The sequence below is a fragment of the Aythya ferina genome (genome assembly GCF_964211825.1).
Source record: "Aythya ferina genome assembly, chromosome: 7".
Lineage (NCBI taxonomy): Eukaryota > Metazoa > Chordata > Aves > Anseriformes > Anatidae > Aythya > Aythya ferina.
Window position 1 is genome coordinate 20,659,656 of NC_140302.1, and position 19,921 is coordinate 20,679,576.

The 19,921-nt window shown below is 36.3% G+C and overlaps 1 protein-coding gene across 5 annotated transcripts in view; it reads left to right on the forward strand.

Moving 5' to 3' along the window:
• PCGF5 (polycomb group ring finger 5) overlaps positions 1 to 19,921 on the forward strand; it is a 102,155-nt gene that overhangs the window by 71,442 nt on the left and 10,792 nt on the right. For 3 of the 5 annotated variants that reach the window (XM_084525667.1, XM_084525666.1, XM_084525665.1), the window contains 7 exons: positions 2,832 to 2,928; positions 8,216 to 8,271; positions 8,394 to 8,453; positions 11,579 to 11,727; positions 15,004 to 15,102; positions 16,504 to 16,593; positions 18,526 to 18,585. In XM_084525667.1, coding sequence (XP_084381793.1) covers positions 2,832 to 2,928; positions 8,216 to 8,271; positions 8,394 to 8,453; positions 11,579 to 11,727; positions 15,004 to 15,102; positions 16,504 to 16,593; positions 18,526 to 18,585 — 611 coding nt within the window. The remainder of the gene's footprint in view (positions 1 to 2,831; positions 2,929 to 8,215; positions 8,272 to 8,393; positions 8,454 to 11,578; positions 11,728 to 15,003; positions 15,103 to 16,503; positions 16,594 to 18,525; positions 18,586 to 19,921) is intronic. The other 2 variants (XM_084525669.1, XM_084525668.1) reach the window with 1 other exon arrangement.

Sequence of the window (19,921 nt, forward strand, 5' to 3'; positions counted from 1 at the left end):
GCACCTTCTTTGTTAATGAATGGGATAGATCTAATTTTCTTCAGTGAATTACTGTCATTCATGGCAATATTTCCTTTTCTAGACTATCTTCAATAAAAAGTCTTGCAAAAAATAAATGTTTCTACACGGTCTTCTGTTTCCTTTCCTTTTTTTTTTTTAAACAGGGATACATAGTATATTATAGTATAAACTAAAGAGCCTTCTCCATCATGGTTTTCTGCCACATTGTCTTCTCTTTTGATTTTCCTATTGTGCTCAGAGTAGGACCTTTTTTTTGGTTACCTTGTTTTTCTTTGCTCAAGAAGAGCAAGATAAATGAATTACTCAATACTTGGACTGCCTGTTTCAGAAAGAAAAGCTCACTTCACCCTAGCTTTCTCATGAACAGTGTGTCAAAATTTCATATTAATCAGCCATACTGACTGTTGTTTTTTTCTATTCAAATGACGTGGCATGTTCTTGAGCCGTTTGGGGGGGGGGGGGGAGGAGGAGGAGGAGGGAGGGTAGTCTTCAGGACTATTCATAGTATCTAAAAAGTAAAGGTACAGTAATTAATGTTTGAAGATAAGCAGGAATATTTTTAGAGGGTATTAAATAATGTTGTTTGGCCAGCTAATGAAAATCTGTCTCTGTACATTATAAATACTCAAATGCTGTTGTTGGCTGTTTGCAAGTAATTCATGTGAGGACTCTGGTAGGGCTTCTATTTGTTCCTCAGCATCTGTTCCTCTCAGTCATGTTAACAAAAATTTTTTTTACAAATCTCTTTGTATAAAATATATGGTCTAAAAGTTATTGGGACTTGTGCTTTAATTTAAGCATGTCCTTAAGTGCTCTGTTGGACTGGCAGGGATACTTCTGTTTGGGTGATGAAACTCTTAGTACTCTGCATGTATTCTACATGTAAGTGTATTGACCACTTAAAGTCTAAGGGACCTGATTTTAAAATCTTCATATGAAAATAGTGTAGTAGCAAGGTGTTTTGTGTTTTGTTTTGGAGCATTAGTTACAAAAAGAATATAGAAAAGTGAAAAAGTCTTGTAGGTACAGAACACAGGCTCACTGATTCAGGCTCACTTATCTTCACTAGATTTCTTACCCTGGGGAAGTGTTAGGAAATGCATGTGCAAAAATCAATTAGGTGCAGTAATGTAAATTTATGCAGTAAATGCAGTAAATTATAAAAATTATGTGATATAAGAAGAGTTCTGTGATTACAGGTTCTTGTATCTGTATGCCAGTGCTAAATACCTCACACCTCGAGTTTAAGAAAAAACATACTTGTTGTTTTTCAACCAGAGGGTTGAACTGTGCTCTCATAACATCACAGTTCTCAGCTTTGTTCTGGGGACCCCGTGTGTAGAGGACAACATTGTGCCTCACTTACTGGACTTGTTTGGCAGGACTTCTGGGCTTTCTGAACTCATTTTACCAGATCATCAGCAATTTGTCATGCATCCAGCACTGCTAGAGCCATTTAGCATGGGGAGAGTGCCAAGAGCTAGTCAGAGCTCTGCCTGTCGGACTTAAAGGATAAAGTTCATTGCAGTTGCAACCAAATCTATGAAGCTGATGTCCTTCAGTCAGTGTTTTAAACCAGTTTGAGGGGGAAAACAATCAAACAAACAAACAAAAACACCTACACAGAGGTTTAATACCTGTGTGTATTACCAGAGTCAGCTGAAGTGTAATAACTCTTCTGGGCATTCTAAGGTAAAGGTAAGTGCAGACCTAGCTTGTTAGATGTTTGTTGCTGGTGTTTTTGTTGTTGTTGTTGTTTGTTTGTTTTTTAAAAAGCACCAAGATTGTCCTTAAAGATTTTCAAATAATTAAGATTTACTAGTTTGCTTTAGAGGTGATTTTAGTTCTTTAAGTAATTGACGAAAGAAATAAGTGTTTCAGCAGAAAACACACTGCAATTGCAGCAGTCCATTTGTTTTTTTCTTAGTCCATTTACTGAAGAGATCTTGTTCCAGTTTAGGTAGAGTAATAATAAACAGGGGATTGAGTTTACCTCCATTCCGAATGTTATAACACAGTAATAATAGCAGGTATATTTATTCTGGTCAGGTCATGTTCCATTTTCTTATTAATGACAGTAAAATCTGAAGTCTGTAATTAATCATTTGGAAGCAACAGTGGTGTAGCACCTTCTTTAGTTTAGTTTCATTTTATTGGGTTTTAAATTCAGATTGTTGTTGGGTTTGGTTCATTTAGACTTGCAGTGGTCATGATCCTGATTTTTCATGGTAAGGTTCAAGTATTAAAGGTTTACTGTAATTTCTGTCACTGCTTTTGAAGGCCATAAGTCAAAAGGGAAGCATAGCTACTTTGAACCTGTGTACAATTTCTATGAACTTTTCTCTTAAAAGCAGTATTTACAACAGTACTTTCAGTTGCCAACAATTCTGTTGGAAAGAAAACAATGCAAGCGAATCATTTTCAGATCATCTGAAGTGATGATTGGCTCCTGCTGGACTACTACGCCACAGAATGGGCTATCTCAGAACCTATTCTTTGTATACATGTGCTGCATGGCATGTTTTTTTGCATTTTACCACGCTATATCAATTGTAAGTTGTAAAAACACCACATACTCTAAAGCAATGCTTGTCTAAGCTGCTCTGCTGGACTTGGTATCTCGGCAGAGCAGAACTAGCTATGGCTTTGAGGAACAATAAGCGGATAAGGTACATTGCAGTTATTTGCTTTGAAATAATACTCTTTAAATTTTGATGTATTAAGTAGTTAGCTGGCATCACTATATTGTGTTCAATCAGTGTTACTTAGAACTTATTTTTTCTTACTTTTTTTCCTTTTTTGTCCCTCAGTTTGTAAGACTTGCATTGTTCAGCACTTTGAAGACAGCAATGACTGTCCCAGGTGTGGCAACCAAGTGCATGAGACCAATCCACTAGAAATGTTAAGGTAAGGTGACATTGCACAACATTTGCTGAAATGGAAGGACAAACAAACAAAACCAACAACTTTTAATGTCCTTATCCTGAAACGGAATTCAATTTTTTGCCTGATAGTAAAATGTATGTGTTGACTGTGCTTGACCACAGCTTCCGTCAATTTTTCATCTCTCAACAAATTATAAATTGGGATTTTTCACGTATAATACAAGGGGGAAAGACAAGGGAAAGTCACAGTAAGGCTTGATTATATTGTACAAATGAAATTAAATGTTTTAAAACCTCTATTAAACAAATAAATGAACCAAGAACCTTTTACGCTTTATATGAACAGAAATTCAATAGTCCTTTTTTCCTTTCCTCCTACCCTAGATTTAGGGGATTCCAAACTGCATGCAACCTTTTCCTTCTTAGAGCAAAGCAATGTAGAAAAAGGATCGTGCAAATAACTGAATGTTTTCCAAAGGGTTGGTTTACCAATCTGAATTGACAATGCTGTCAGATTAACCAAAAGAGAGTTGTGAAAGTTTTTGACACTGAAATTGTCATTGGGAGATTGTATTTTTAATATCACAATAACATACACATCTTTGTTCAGACAACTTTTTTTCTTGTAATTCTGCATTCTCTTCTGGTGATGTTATGTTGAAACAAAGTGATTGCCGTCCTACAAGTATAGTACAGAGAAATCAAGAAATGTCATCAATAGTAGAATTTCAAGTTTTCCTAGAATGATGAAGTGCTTCCCCCATCCTTATCACTTCCCACCTTCCCCAAGATCTACTAATTTACTTGCTTTCTGTAGTATACGTGTTGGGAGTCTGTTGGAGGTGAAGGACTTCTGAAGAGAAATTCTTTGGGTGAAAATTAGCTAAAGAAAAGAAGCACTGTTTAATGTATTCATTACGGAACACATGCTTGCTAAAGCAACACACTAATAAGTATTTCTCATTTCTGTCAAAGGATCCATTGTACTCTCCTCATCTGTTTTTCTTCAGTTTGCTTTTTAGAATGTTTTACAGGCTCAACTTTCTTACACTGTATAGTTTGCTCCTTCCATATATGTCTGTGTCACCTAATCTGATCCAAGCAATTTTAGGAGAGGTGTTCCATACTTGATCTTCCAGATATTCAGATAACAAACTTAATTGTCCAAACATTGGGAGAGTGAGCAACAGCCCAATCATGCTTGTGAGAACTGACTATTTGTTTATTTTTAATGGAAACTGGCTTATTTTAGCTGGAAAAGAATTTGAATCAGTGATGAGCTGGATCTTCAGAGGAATCTGGAGAAACCAAAGCAGTAAAAAGGAAACTAGATGTTTCTTGGTCGCTGTGTGTGCAGTGAAAATGAGTAAAATTAATCAGCTGCTACCCAGGCAAGGCTATCCTGAGTGGCTTATGCCAATGCTTAAAACCATAATTTAATGTTAGTGATTGGCCCTAAGGAAGCATTGCCTCCTTGTCACAGCTACCTTTTGTCTTCTGTACAAGTGTAAAAGTTGTTGTTGTTGTTTTTTTTTTTTTTTTTTTTTAAAAAAAAAAAAAAAGGGGTACCATTTTTCATTTAGCATGTAATACTGTTGTGAATTTAGGAAGAAATATTCCTGAGTCAACGCTAAAGTATTTACATCTGTGGTTTGCTAGAGGTGGTATTATTTCCTAATTTCCTTGTGTTTGCTATAATTTGTCATATTTGCTTTGATTTTTATGATGGATATGTGTGTGCACATTCCCAGATATGCATGCTTCACTTAGGTTCTAAGAGGGTAGGTGAGAAAGATTAAATTCAGCAACTCTAAGTGGTGCCATTAAGTCTTTGTCATCCAAATGTTTTTGGACTGTAGGGTTAAAAGGGTTTATGTAGATATTTACCATGAGTATTTTTTTTTATCTCCTGTCAGCATCTGATGCGCTGTGTCTGCCGTAACAGGAGATGCTGTTACACAGTACAGAAGACTGCTAATAGTCTGAAAACAAAAGCATTTTAGAAATATGTCTTTTATTGTGACAGGACTATTTCAGAGGAGCTGAAAAGGGGCGTTTTCTGAAATGTCTAGTAGATGTTTAGTAAAATAATAACATGCTTGAAGCAGGAAATGCTCGAAGGGTGAGAAAAGTTAAGATCACAAGCCAGAAATGTGGGAAGACCTATTTTCTCTGCAATTATTTCCTGAAACTCCTTTTAGAGTAATGGGGTTTATTTGTCGACAAACTGCATATAACTAGTAGTTTGCTGGTTTTACTTCAGAAAACAGTTTTAACCATTTGCTAAACAAACTATTGGAAGAGCACATGAGCAATGTAATGGAATTATCTTTTCTGGAAGTTGCCTGAACAACTTCATATATGTATTATACTCTCTCTTTAGAGAGATCAGCCCCATCACTGCTCAAGAGTGCAGTATGTTTTCAAGAAATGGCACTGTACACTCTAAATAGTGTTTTTAGCTGAGATGTTTCAGATAAACTTTATAAACTACTTTATAAACTCGATTCTGAGTAACTTCACAGCTGTTTGAGTTTTTTAGATACACCCTTCAGTTAGCAGTACTTAAGGTCTGTTGAAACTATAAGCATAAGTCTGAAATTCAACATTGAGCTCTAAAATGAAAATTCGCAAAGAGTGTTAAATTCTGGAATTCTCTTTTCTAATTTTGTACAATTATTTATTATCAATATTCAGTAGAAATTTTGTTGGTTATACCACGAAAGCACGCTTCTTAGCACGCTTCTCTGAATGCAGGCTTTCCTGAGTAACAGTCTTCATTTGCTTCATTTCAGATGATTAGCAATTAACAGAGTTGCTTTGATCATAAAAGTCATACAAAATCATAGAAGAGGGGAAAAAAATACACAAAGCTGTCATAATTGCTTGGTGGTTATTTCCATGCATTCTGTTTTGATAGTTGGAAGATGTGGGGGTGCAAAGAGGTGTCTAAAATATAAATGTTTTTGGTTCAGCTTTAACAGGAAGTGTCATAGTAAACAGCTGAGACCAACTTCAGAGCTATCTCAAGTAGTTTCATTTTGGAATGCATTTGTTGCAAGTCACAGAAATACAAATTTCTTAGAGTTGTCATAGGCTTGGAGGGTAGGAGCACTATTGGATGTACCTGAAATCGACAATATTTTTACAGTTTCCTAAATTTGTCCCTTCATTTTCTAAATTCATCACTACAGTTTAAGCTTAGATTTCCTGTACTCAAAGATTGAGTAGGTATTATTTTCTTCCACTTTTTTTCCCTCTGTATCTACTGGGGTATTTTGCTTTAAATAGTATATATAAGGTAGTAGTAGTTCCTTCTGTTCACTCATTTAAGGAAAAGAAGACCATTGAGTAAAGTTGTGCACTTAAGTTTTGTGCATCATAAATTTACTAAGCATACATCTTTTCTTGCTACTTTGCTTTTGGGCCATTGAAGACCAGTTAAAAGTGCAAAGGGGAAATTCTCAGAAATTAATGTAGAAAAGACAGTATGTATATACCATCCTTAGGAATGGTTGGCAGGATTTTTGATTGAAGGTAGTGAGGTTCTCTCTTGAAGTCCTAATTTCTTTTCTCTTAATGTGTAAGTTATGAAGATTGAAGCTTTCTTGCAAAGTGGAATTGTTTCTAAGTAATAGTATGTTTTCAGTTTCTGGGACAAGTTCCCAATCGTCCCCTGTAGGAACTTCACAGAAAGTAGTACCATCTAGTTGCATTAGATATTGAGAGGCAAGAGTGAGTATGCCATTTGGAAAGATAGACCTGTAGGTTCATATATTGGACAGTCAGTGTTTTGATCTCCCATGAATTTGTTTTCTTTCTCATCCATGAGAAAGTGGTCTCTATGCTTCTTTGCTTTTGGGGCAGTGTATTTCACTTGCTGAAATTTTGTTTGTTTGTTTTTGTCTTTATAAGAGAAACAATTTAAAAATGGATCATGGTGGTAGTTTAAATATAAGTATTCTTATTTTATGACTGTCTCCATGAAATGACATAGAGAATTGGTCTCAAAACAAGCTGATTGGTTAATGTGTCTGTTTGTAAACTTTTAATTACAAACACAAATTATTTTAAGAAGAGAACTTGGAATGCTGCTGTATTTAGTATAACACGTGGCTTACTATCTATTAAAATTTTATCCAGCATTCCTCAACAGTAAAATCATCCTATCTTCCTACTCTGCTACCACTAGTGAAAAAGAGATAGTGAATAGTATTTTATAACAGGCCTATAATGTATTGTTAACAGCACATACACATACACGTACAAATAGAACTTTATATCGTATGTGTATGTTGAGATAGATATGTATCATAATTGAGAAGGTGAATTAAGGCAATTTAAAATATAGCAAAGGTGATTATTATATTGTAGTTTCAGGATTAATTTGAAGGTACTGAATTTCTCTGGCTGTATTACTTGGTTTTGTTGTGGGTCTTTGTTAAACTGTGGACAGTGAGTTACTATTCGTAAGAGAAGATGTAGAGAGCAAAGAAGAAAAACGAAATAATGAGAAACAGGAAACTGAAGGATAAGTGAGATGGAGTGTAAAAGCAAATTATATACTAAATGGATAGGAGACAAGTAAATCTCGAGAATGGGAAGACAAATATTTTAGCATCAACAACAAATGTAAATGCACTGTGAACTCTGGAAGGGACTGTCATAGCTATTTTTGATACTATAGAGCATAATAGATCATATCAGATCAGGGTATCGGAATACATACCTATGCTGTGTCTTGTTGCCTGCTAGACAAACTCATGGCAGATATAAATAGAACTATTTATGGTGAATTAACTTGGGTACTGCGAACTGTCTAGCCGGAGTAGCATGGATGCTGTATGGTCTTCTTTATACTGCCCACATCGGTTTGTCAATGTTGTAATGAGTAGGGAACAGGTTCAGTTTTTCCTCAGATGTATTAGAAAGGACTTGAACTCTTAAAATCAGTATGATAATGGAGTGTATCATTTTCATGCTTATTACTCATGACCTGGGCCTTAAGATTCAGTATTCAGTTTTCTAAATTTTCTTTGCAGTTTGTTTTTAACTTCTGTTACATAGAAACACTTTACAGTGTAAACTTCATGGTAATTTCTAGAAGAAATCCATTCAGGAGGTAGTTGAAATAAGCTTTACTACATGTTTTTTTCTCTCAAGCTAAAATCAACTACATTTTCCATGATACATTATTTACCAGAAACACACAATTCATTTTATTATTCGCAGGTATTTGTTTTTTAAAGTCAATATGTAAAATGCTAGTTTCTAGTTAATATGAAATGTTTTTTTTTTCCCTTTGAAAGGCTGGATAACACCTTGGAGGAAATTATATTTAAGCTGGTGCCTGGACTTCGAGAGCGTAAGTTTCTAATTTGGTTTTGGGTACTGGTTTGGGTGGATGGAGGGAATATGACTATTTCTAATGATAAGCCTGTAGTACTGATTTTAAAATTCATATTACTGTTCTTTGATGTTAACTAGAGGAACTGCAGCGAGAAATTGAATTTTGGAAGAAAAACAAACCTCAAGAAAATGGACAAGGTGATGTTTTGTTTTGTTTCTTCCTCCCTAAATGGTACCTCATTCTAGGTAACATTTCAGCTCCTCACGGAGCCCTGATTCTTCAAATGTTAGTGCACGTACATTGTTTTTACTGAATTCAAAGATGACGCAAACTCTTAAAAAATCTATGTAAATATAATTTGGGCCTTCATTTACTGCTGCTTACCTTTTAACCAGTTGTTTTACAAACTCTAGCTGTTTTACCATTATTTTTGCATTTCCTTAAGCTCTCACAGTCATCATTCATGCAATTTTCCATTTGAATTCTTCATTTTCCTAATAATACATGCAGTGTAGAATAACTTTAGTCTTTTTTACAGGTTATTTTCTGTTACTAAGTTTGACCAGCTGTGAAGTAGGAGGCTGTCAAGAATTATTTATGACAAGTAGTAAAACAGTGTTCCACATATGCTAAACAATTGTTTTATATAGATTCTTTTTTCTTTTTTTTTTTTTTTTGTAGTTGACCCATGAACTTTGAGAGCTCATTATTGAGCTGCTGAGTCAGGTGTATATCTAACTGTCTTTAGGCCCCTTTAATTTTGCTTTGGGGTTTAATGACATACCCTACTTGATTTGGGCTTTTTAAATATTTCTGAAAGGCTCTCCTAAGCTTAAAAAAAAAAAAAAAAAACACAAAACCCACTATTTTTAGTGAAGGATTGTTGTCACATGAATGTCTTGCAATGCTTTTCTGCATTCCATTGTTTGTAATATCTTTTTTTCAACTACAGAATATTTCATTTTCTTTCTTACTGGTTTTGTTCAGTCGCGTTTGGCATCTGTTATAAGCGGCTGAGTTCTTCACCTCAGTTATATAGTTAAATGAAAGGTACAGGACAGTTTAAGTTATATTAGTTTATTACAACATGTTGTGTTAACGTACTTTCTTGGTTTAAAAAATATTCAGAAAATATTTATGAAATACAGACCTGTTGGCTGTTTCGAAAAACAGATTTATTGCTATATAAGTAAAGATGCATAGAGGAAAAGTTACATACAATTTGCAAATTTGTAGAATGTGACTTACTTTTAATCAATTCATTCTTCTGGTTCTTACCTTCCATAATTTAATGATAAACCCAATGGAGGTCAGTTACTAAATATAATAAATGATGGAGTTGTTTTTTGAGTCACAAACTCTCACAATATAATTTTAAGCAGCTAAGCAGCTACAGATGTATCCAGCTTTGTTAGGGAATGTGTCATTGGGCTATAGAAATTTGGCTCTACAAACCGTTTGAAAGCCCTGATAATACACTGAGACAAAATATGATATTTTTTTTCTGATATAAACAAAAATTCATAATGTTGCCTGATAATTAATTATTTTATGAGAAAAATTCAGTAAGAAGGAACCGTTTCAGTTGTCAATACTATCCCTTGCTGTCACATAGTCTAGTTCAACAGTCTACCAGTTATGTACCACAGGTCCAGTGCGGTTCCCAAACTTAGCATTTAAGATCTGTGATAAAATCCACAAAATCACAATTTTCACGTTATCAAAAGGAAGAGAAAGAAAAAAGGCAAAGCATATCTCAGGCATTGGAGATATGCTGCACTAGGAAAGTAGTTACTAGAGAGAATTCATGGATAATTGTGTGATACTGGAAAAAAAAAATCCTTCCTGGTACTTTCCAGTTTAAACTGGAGAAAGCAAAGGGCAACCAGCTCTACATTGACTCATTCTCTGGCAATCAGTTTAACACTGACTATCTGAGAAAAACACAGGAAGTAGACAAGTCCCAGGATTTGCAAGAAAGATGAGGGAAAAAATGTGACACACCAAATTATGCCTTATGGAAAGAGGGGTGGAGTTACGGAATTCTTTTATTTTTTTTCTCTCTTCCATTCTTGGCTTGATGTTTTTTAATTGTAGAATGCAGAGTCCATTTTGGTGAAATTAGATTTTATTTTATTTTTTTTAAACTTGTATAATACTGAACTTTAGTATTGTGCCTTTACTGGGCCATCACATTGATTTCTGGAGGTTGCTTCCACAAATATCATTACTTTCATTACAAATATCATTCTAATTTCATCACAAATATCATTCTAATATCAGCAAGAACATTCTTTAGTAAATAGATTGTTTAGCACCTTTTAGTATATGGAGGAGCATTTGAGTTTTTATCAGGATACCTTGTAAGGCATGACCTTTGTGTTGTGTGTACCTGTTTCTGATTTTATGTTTTAACAATTGGAAATTTGCTAATTTCTTTAGTTCTGTAGCTGATTTGCTTTACCTTTCAAGACTTTTCAAACCACATAACTAAATCTTCCCCCAAATCTTTTTTTTTTTTCCCATTCAAAACAAGTTAAAATTTGAAGAAAAAAAAAAACTCATCTTGAATATGGAAACTAAATGAATTGTGAACTAATTACTGTGTCTAGAAGCTTAGGAATAGCTTGATATTCACTGAAGTTTTCATTCTATATTCTCACCTTAACTCTTGTAAGTGATCTAAAAAGTTTGTGGTAAGCATAGGAAAACAGCTAAATTCAATTTTTAACTTTTCCAGGAAATGCAAAAGTAGCTTATCCAAGTGACTTGGGCATAACTTGTGATAATGTTTTATTCCAATAGGGAGCAGACTGTGTTTTAAATCAAAATAAGTAAGTTGGGGATACAAAAAATTATGAATGTATATGGCACTGTTTACTGTATTTCAAAAATGTAAAAATTAGTCCTTTTCATGGTTCTTTGTATGGTTATTTTTTTAACCTATGCCCCACCCTCATGTAGATAGCCTTGCTAGTTTTAGGATTTAGTATTCAGAAATTCAAATTCAGAAAAGGTACCAGTTTTCAAACTTTTAGAACTTCTGAAGAGTTGGATGTTTAATCATTGCCTGCCACATAGAAATGTTTTATGCGTGTTTTACGTTAAAATTTCAGCAGTAAAGCTTCATTTTAAGAGATTTTTTAAAATGATCAATATAAGTATATACTGATGATACATAGTTGTGTTAACATGAAGAAAAATACACTATTGAAAATGAAGTAGGAAAAAGGTTTTTTTTGTTTGTTTTCAGTTAATGTTTGTTGCCACTGTGACTTTTAATTGTTTTACACTTAACTAATACAGTCTGCATATTTTACAGATGAAAGCCCCAAAGCTGATAAACCCAAAGTAGATGAGGAATGTGATGAAAATGAAGAAGATAAAGACTATCACAGGAGTGACCCACAGATTGCTATCTGCCTTGACTGTTTACGCAACAATGGGCAGTCAGGAGATAATGTAGTAAAAGTGAGTAGTAAAAACAATCTGTGTTGTTAGTGTTGGAAGAATAGCAGGAACCAAATCATTCTGTAACAATTAGCAATAAATTTTAATAAGAGATCGTTAGGGGGTGGGGTTGCCCTTTATGTGAGGGAGCAATTAGAGTGTACCCAGCTCCAGCTGGGGGAGAGTGAAGGACAAGTGGAGAGCTTGTGGGTAAGAATTAAGGGGTGGGCTGGTATGGGAGACACGGTGGTAGAGGTCTACTACAGGTCTCCAGATCAGGAGGAGGAAGTCGATGAGGCCTTCTACGAGCAGCTGCTAGTAGCATCACGATCACGAGCGCTGGTCCTCATGGGGGACTTCAATTACCCAGACATCTGCTGGGTAAGCAACTCGGCCAGGCACAAGCAGTCCAAATGGTTCCTACAATGCATTGAGGACAATTTTCTGACACAGGTGGTGGAGGAGCCGATGAGGCGTGGGGTGCTCCTGGACCTCGTTCTTACCAACAGGGATGGCCTTGTTAGGGATGTGAAGGTTGGGGGCAGCTTGGGATGCAGCGACCATGAGATGGTGGAGTTCCAGATGGAACTAGGCAAAGGAAGTAAGGCTAAAAGCAGGATTGCTACCCTGGACTTCCGAAGAGCCAACTTCGGCCTCTTCCAGGACGTGCTTGGGAGTATCTCATGGGATAGGTTGCTAGAAGGAAAGGGTGCTTGTGAGAGCTGGGCTACATTTAAGCAGCACTGCTTCCATGCTCAGGATCCTGAGGAATAGGAAATTGAGGAAGGGGGGCAGGAAACCCGCATGGATGAACAAGGAGCTCATCAATAAGATCAAAAGGAAGAGGATAGTCTATGAAATGTGGAAAAAGGGCCTGTCCTCTTGGGAGGAGTATAGATGTGTTGTCAGGGCCTGCAGGGATGCGACGAGGAAGGCTAAAGTGCCCACCTAGAGATGAGGCTTGCGAAAGAGGTAAAGGATAATAAGAAGTGTTTTTTCAAGTATGTAAACAGCAAGAGGAAGACTAGGGATAATGTGGGTCCCTTGCTGAATGAGGGGGGTGTCCTGGTCACGAGAGACGCTGAGAAGGCAGAGATACTGAATGCTTTCTTTGCTTCAGTCTTTGCTTCAAGGACACTCCCCCAGGACTCCTCGCCCCTGGCAATAGGACAAAGGGTCTGGGAAATGGAGGGCTCCCCCCTGGTTGATGAGGGAGTGGTTCGGGAGCATCTGAGTGGGCTCAACGCACACAAATCCATGGGTCCTGATGGGATGCATCTACGTGTGGTAAGGGAGCTGGCAGATGTGATTGCCAAACCGCTCTCTATCGTCTTTGAAAGGTCCTGGAGAACGGGTGAGGTGCCTGAAGACTGGAGGACAGCCAATGTCACTCCGGTCTTCAAGAAGGGCAGGAAGAAGGATCCAGGAAACTACAGGCCAGTCAGTCTCACCTCTGTCCCTGGAAAGGTATCAGAGCAGCTTGTTCTGGATGCCATCTCCAAGCAATTGGAAGAGAAGAAGGTTATGAGGAGTAGTCAGCATGGATTCACCAAGGGGAAGTCGTGCTGGACCAACCTCGTTGTCTTCTATGATGGCATCACCAGCTGGGTAGATGGGGAGAGAGCGGTGGATGTCAGCTACCTTGACTTTAGCAAGGCTTTCGATACTGTCTCCCATGATATCCTACTAGCAAAGCTGAGAAAGTGTGGGATAGAGGAGTGGACAACAAGGTGGGTTGAGAACTGGCTGACTGGCCGAGCTCAGAGGGTGGTGATTGGCAGAGCAGAGTCTGGCTGGAGGCCTGTGACTAGCAGTGTTCCCCAGGGGTCGATGCTGGGTCCGGTCTTGTTCAACATCTTCATCGACGACCTTGATGAGGGAATAGTGTCTGCCCTCAGCAAGTACGCTGATGACACAAAGCTGGGAGGAGTGGCTGACAGGCCTGAAGGCTGTGCTGCCATTCAGCGAGACCTGGACTGGCTGGAGAGATGGGCAGGAAAAAACCAAATGAGATTTAATAAGAGCAAGTGTAGAGTCCTGCACCTGGGAAGCAACAACCCGAAGTATCGGTACAGGCTGGGGGACGACCTGCTGGAGAGGAGCTCTGAGGAGAAGGACCTGGGGGTCCTGGTGGATGACAGGTTGACCATGAGCCAGCACTGTGCCCTTGTGGCCAAGAGGGCTAATGGGATCCTGGCATGCATTAAAAGGAGTGTGGCCAGCATGTAAAGGGAGGTGATCCTCCCCCTCTACTCTGCCCTGGTCAGGCCTCACCTGGAGTACTGCGTCTAGTTCTGGGCTCCCCAGTACAAGAAAGACAGGGATCTCCTGGAAAGTCCAGCGGAGGGCCACAAAGATGATACAGGGCCTGGACCATCTTCCTTATGAGGAAAGGCTGAGAGACCTGGGTCTGTTCAGCCTGGAGAAGAGAAGACTGAGAGGGGATCTCCTCAGTGTATATAAATACCTGAGGGGTGGGGGACAGAAGGATGTAGCCAACCTCTTCTCAGTGGTTTGTGGGGATAGGACAAGGGGCAATGGCTGCAAGTTAGAACACAGGAAGTTCCGCACTGACATGCGAAAGAACTTCTTCAGGGTGACGGTAATGGAGCATTGGAACTGGCTGCTCAGGGAGGTTGTGGAGTCTTCTTCTCTGGAGATATTCAAGGCCTGTCTGGATGCCTACCTGGGCAGCCTGCTCTGAGGAACCTGCTTTGGCAGGGGCGTTGGACCCGATGATCTTTTGAGGTCTCTTCCAACCCCTACAGTTCTGTGATTCTGTGATCGTTGATAACCTGTCTCCACTTCTACATTCATTTAGTCCTTTTGTTTGAGACAATTCAGTGCATCTCAGAATTTAAAAAAAAAAAAAAAAAGTTTTCTTGTTTATCTTTTTGGTAGATTATACCAAAAAGCATCGATGGTAGATATTACAGATAGATTATAGATAGCTATGTATTACCCAGCAGATTACAGAATACCACACAAATATTAAAAAAAGTTAGCTGTAGGTGAGCTACCTCACGCTTTCAGGATTGTCGTCAGCATAATGTTCTTCATATATGTTGTGCCTTGAATGACTGGGATCCAAATCTTCTTTCAAAGAAGTGAACAAAAATGAGCTATGGTGCTATTATGGATTAAAAGACTGCAGTAAAATATTTTTGTTCAAACAGTAATCATTACTTACAGCTAGCTCTTCTTGACAAAAGATTGCTTACATGCTATTTAATGAAAAACAAGAATGCGTAATTCCATAATTTCTAACATGCTTTTTCTGTTTTGTTGTTGCTTTAGGGTTTAATGAAGAAATTTATCCGCTGTTCCACTCGAGTGACTGTGGGAACTATTAAAAAGTTTCTCAGCTTAAAATTAAAACTTCCAAGTTCTTACGAGGTACATTTGAAAGAACAATGCTTGTATTTTTATTGCATTGCAAAATATTAGATTTTTATGAAACTCAATCATATTTAAACTTGAGGAATATCTTTAAGTCTGAGTCACTAAGTACTATTCAATGTTCTAAGGTATATTTTCTGTCCTTAAATGGAAGTTCACGTTTTATCACAATGGCTAAAACTTTCTAACCAAGAAACTCATACAGTTGTAATAATCTGAGAGATAAATTAGTTTAGGCATTTTTATGTGAAAATAAATGATCTCTCTTTTCATGTGGCTAATAAAAAAAGTTACTTAATGAACATTTCAGCCAGTAGCTGTTGGGGAAAGGAGAGATCTAGACATACACCAAGTTATCCTTCAATTTCATTTTCTTTAGATATAAAAAGCAATTCAGTCATTAGGAAGAAGTAACAAAAAATACCATTTGAATATTTGAATCCTTCAAAAGAAAGAAGTTGTGTGTGTGTGTGTGTATAAATATATACACACACACACCTTTTCTGGATTTACGTGGAATTTCATGGAGAGAGGGGTGGGTTGCAGAGTTATAAACCTGAGTTTAGTATGTTATTATAATGTGCCAACTAGCCATTGTGTTGTCATTTGGTTTTGTTTTACATTAATTTAATCTCACTCTGATACCTTAAAGTCCTGTGTTATGTGGTATCTGCTTATTGCAAAATTTTAACATTTTTTTCCTCTTAAAAGTAGGAAAGCATTTATGGCTATAGTAATGAAAAAATAGCCATAGATTTTCACTGAAAGGTAAACTTAAGATGCTATGATACAGTTTAAATCAGTCATCTTTAACAGTAAGATAAATTTAATAAGATAAGCTTTAAGTAAGATAAGATAAGCTTTTTGTATTATGCCTTTAGTCCTCAAGTTAATGAGGAATCATGTCTTTATACTGAGAAATGCATTTACCATGGAATTTACCGTTATTTTTAAACTACATTTTTAAAGTTAATTCATAACTTATTTTAAAAAGCTGACAATTACAGTACTTCAGTTTTGTAAGTTTGGGTTTGAAAGAGTGTTGCAGAATACCTTCACTATGCAACACAAAAGGCTTTCTCTTCAAAGAGACTCTGTGTGGCATTGATAAGTACAGGAAACATCTACTAGTGATTTTCTACCTAGTTTAGTAGGTTTTCTTCTATCAACATTTTCATTGAAAATGTAAAAGTGAAAAAAATAAATTGGAATACTAGTGTACAAAATAGCACATTGTCAGAATGTTGGATTTGTTAAGATTTGATACATATTCCTGATAAAATTATTGTATAATAATAGAAGTTCTGGGATTAATTTTCAGAGGTTCTCTTAAGAGTTTATTTAGTCATGAAAATGTTGCATAAGTTTGTCTTACTGTTTGTTCTGTTGTATTTTAAGCTGGATGTACTATGCAATGGAGAAATCATGGGGAAGGATCATACTATGGAATTCATCTATATGACAAGATGGAGACTAAGAGGCGAAAATGTAAATGCTGTTACATTATTAATAGATGATGTTTTGGTGTATTTATTGTAGAGAGTATACATACTTTTATAGCTTGACACAGAATATATACCATGACCCTTCAAAAGCTCTGAATTTAAAAATTGTTTTTGCATGTCTTCTGGATTTCTTATTTTAAAAAGGATCTAGTGAGTGAAACTCTCTAGCAAGTATATTGTGTAGAATCTGAAACTTAAAATTAGCAGGTATACAGAGTTTACATAGAAGTCCTGCTCATGGTTTTAAGTCAGCTATCTGAAAACTCCAAGCACGTATTTTCTGCAAATTTCCTTCTAGTGACCTTTTACATCTCACTAGTTAAGGAATCTGCATCTGACAGTTCTTTATTTAGAATTTGTTTTGTTGAGTCAGTAATAAACCATAACACTGAAATTATAGGAGAAATCTAATTGATTTATGATTGCTTCTGTTAATGCTAAACCCATGTAATTTAGCGATGTTGCATAACAAACACTAACATCCATGTAACACAGCTAGAGGTGTTTTTCTTCTTTTATGTGCATATTTTAGAATATTTGATTTATTAAACAACCTTTCTTTCAGGTCTGATATTGTTTGATTTAGTAGCTCTTACAATTACTTGTATGCTAAGTTTTTTTTTATCAGAGGTCATACCTCCATTTCTTCTCTTTCAATATATATATTCATTTGTTTGTGTGTGGCTATTGATTGCTCTTCACTCCTTATTGCTTTATGCTATAAGCAGATTTGTTGCCTGTCGCTACCAATGGGGGCTATATTGGAGCACAGCTAAAGTTATGCACTTAATTTATTAATCTGTAGAAAATTCCGAACTTTCTATACTCTTTTTAAGCTTTCTAGTACTTGAAATTAAAATGCACTGGGACTTGAACAGAGAAGACAGAGGATTAAGCACACTGTGGAGTTAACGATTCAAAAGTCTCTTAAAGATTTACCTTAATCTGGAGGGGGAAAAAAAAAAAAAGAAAAAAGGGTGAAAAAAAATCATAGGAACTAAGGGTGTTAATGTGTGTAGGAAAGTATTCATTACATTTGAAAATAATATTGCACTGAAATTTGATGTTTACTGAAACCCCAAACTGTACCAGTAACACCCGAAGTACCATTTTTCTAGTACTGCCTTGACACCAGTGGTATATGTTTGCCTAGCCATTTTATATTTTAACACTCATTGTACTATTAGGAAATGTTGAAGTAACAACTTTAGTGATACGGTTTTTTTTTCATGAAATTGAGTCCTGCAGACCATGCCTACAGATGGACCTTTGTCAGTTGCACTGGTTTGTAAGCAATGGTAATAGCCATCTCGACAAAAAGGACATTATTTGTACTGGCTTATGTTTTTCAAAAGTCTCAGAACTACCATTTTAACCTTAAGTGAATATAAAAGTTGACAACTTTTGCTTAGATTTATAAGTTATTTTTACATAAACAGAATATAGTCAGGTAAGGGTTCCTCTTTTCCTTTATGTAGTTTTAAATCATTTCCCTGAAGTCAGAGATGACAAACTAAAACCAGTAAAAATTACATTGTGCTGATGATAAATCTAGTAACATCTGGGCTTCTGATTTTGTTTTCCCTAACTTTGTTGGGTCTTGTTATAAAACAGAAGTTGCAATGGTAATTAATTAACGATCTCTTCTTTTGGATGAAGATCAAGTAAATCCATTATCTATGTCTTTGATACTATTCACTGTGAGCTTTTGCTGGCACACCTGTGGACCTTTCAAGAGGTAGCATAGTTAAGGGAAAAGATCAATTTATTCTTTAGAGAATTCTTTCTTGTTTTAAACAAGTAAATAAATTTTAAATTTTACATTTGAAAAATAAATAAGAAAAATTAAAAAGATGAATGTATATGTCCAGCTGTGGATGCCTCTTATCTGATCAGAAAATCATCTCCTTCGCAGTTTCGGTGTCAGAACTGCTCATCTTCGCAAGTCTGCTCACAGGATGGCACTTTTTATCAGGTAAGAGGCACTCACGACTGTACATATTACAGTCAGTAAGATCCTGTCAACACTACAGTTGTAATCCAAATTGTGGAGTTTTTATATCATCTCACTATAAAGTGTGCAAACACCATGAGCAAGGGCTATTTATATTCATTCAAAAGTAGCTTTATCGAATGAATAAATATACTCCATTCAAATTATCAGATTTTATGTGCTTAAAAGATTTTTAATTTCCATTAGGTCAATTATCTTGTTGCTTCATTCTGTAGTTGGAAATCGACATCAGTGTGGAAGTGTTATCTAACTTCATCCTTCTAAATGTTATCTCATCCTTCTAACAAGTAGCATTGGGCAGTCACTAACAAAGGACCAAAACTGAAGAGTGAACCAAAAAAGACCACGCTGGTTTCATATTTTTAAGGCACTTCATCTGTTCTTTTTAATGGAGAAAAGAAGTGTTTGTTGTTTGTTTGTTTGTTTGTTTTCTGCTACTATATTCCTTTCATTTCTTTTCAAATTAGAAATGGAATAATGACTTATCTGTAGAATATAACAAACAAAAACCTCCAGTCTGCAAATTGAAGTTGATTCCTAGATTTCACTGATCAGCTTGGTGTTTTTTTCTCTGTATATCAATGTTTCAGTGTGCTCACTGAGCCTTTTGAATTGAATTAATTTCTTCTAAAAGTAACTTTGAAAGTCTGAAGTAATGTTTTTACTTGGGGGGGGGGGGGGGGGGGGGAAGAATAAAGATAGCAGGTTGCTTCTGCTGTGGATGGGAGTGACCTGCTTTACAGTCATGTCTACCTCACTACCTATACTCGCTCCACCATATTGCATTTTATTTGTACAGTTGGTTTGTATTTTTTTGTAACAGCACTGGTTTACATGGCAAATTTTTCAGTGAGGTCTCTGCCTGTATGCACTTCCAATTAGAGTTGAGTACTTTAGATGCAATTTATATAATCCAAGTATTTGTTCTGAAGCATGAAGAACAAGTGAAATAGCATTTAAATAATGTGGTAGCCATATCCTAGCTGAGAAAATCAGACCAATTTCTTACACTACAAACACATTTGTTAATTACACATGGTGCTCCCTGTCTTCTCTACTAAATGCTCTTGCTACTGCTGAATACTTCTGGTTTTATGCTTTGATTTCTCTGCACTCCAGTTTTTAAATCCTCAGCAAGTATGTTCACATTTAGTTCTGATGATAGTTTCAGTACCCCAGAATGAAAACTTTAATCTGTATAGGTCTCTGCAGTGGTATCTTTCTGTTTTTGGTTTCTGAATTTTGTCTCTTCTTGCATTTGAAGGATGCAGTAAAATATTACTGATTTCAATGGTAA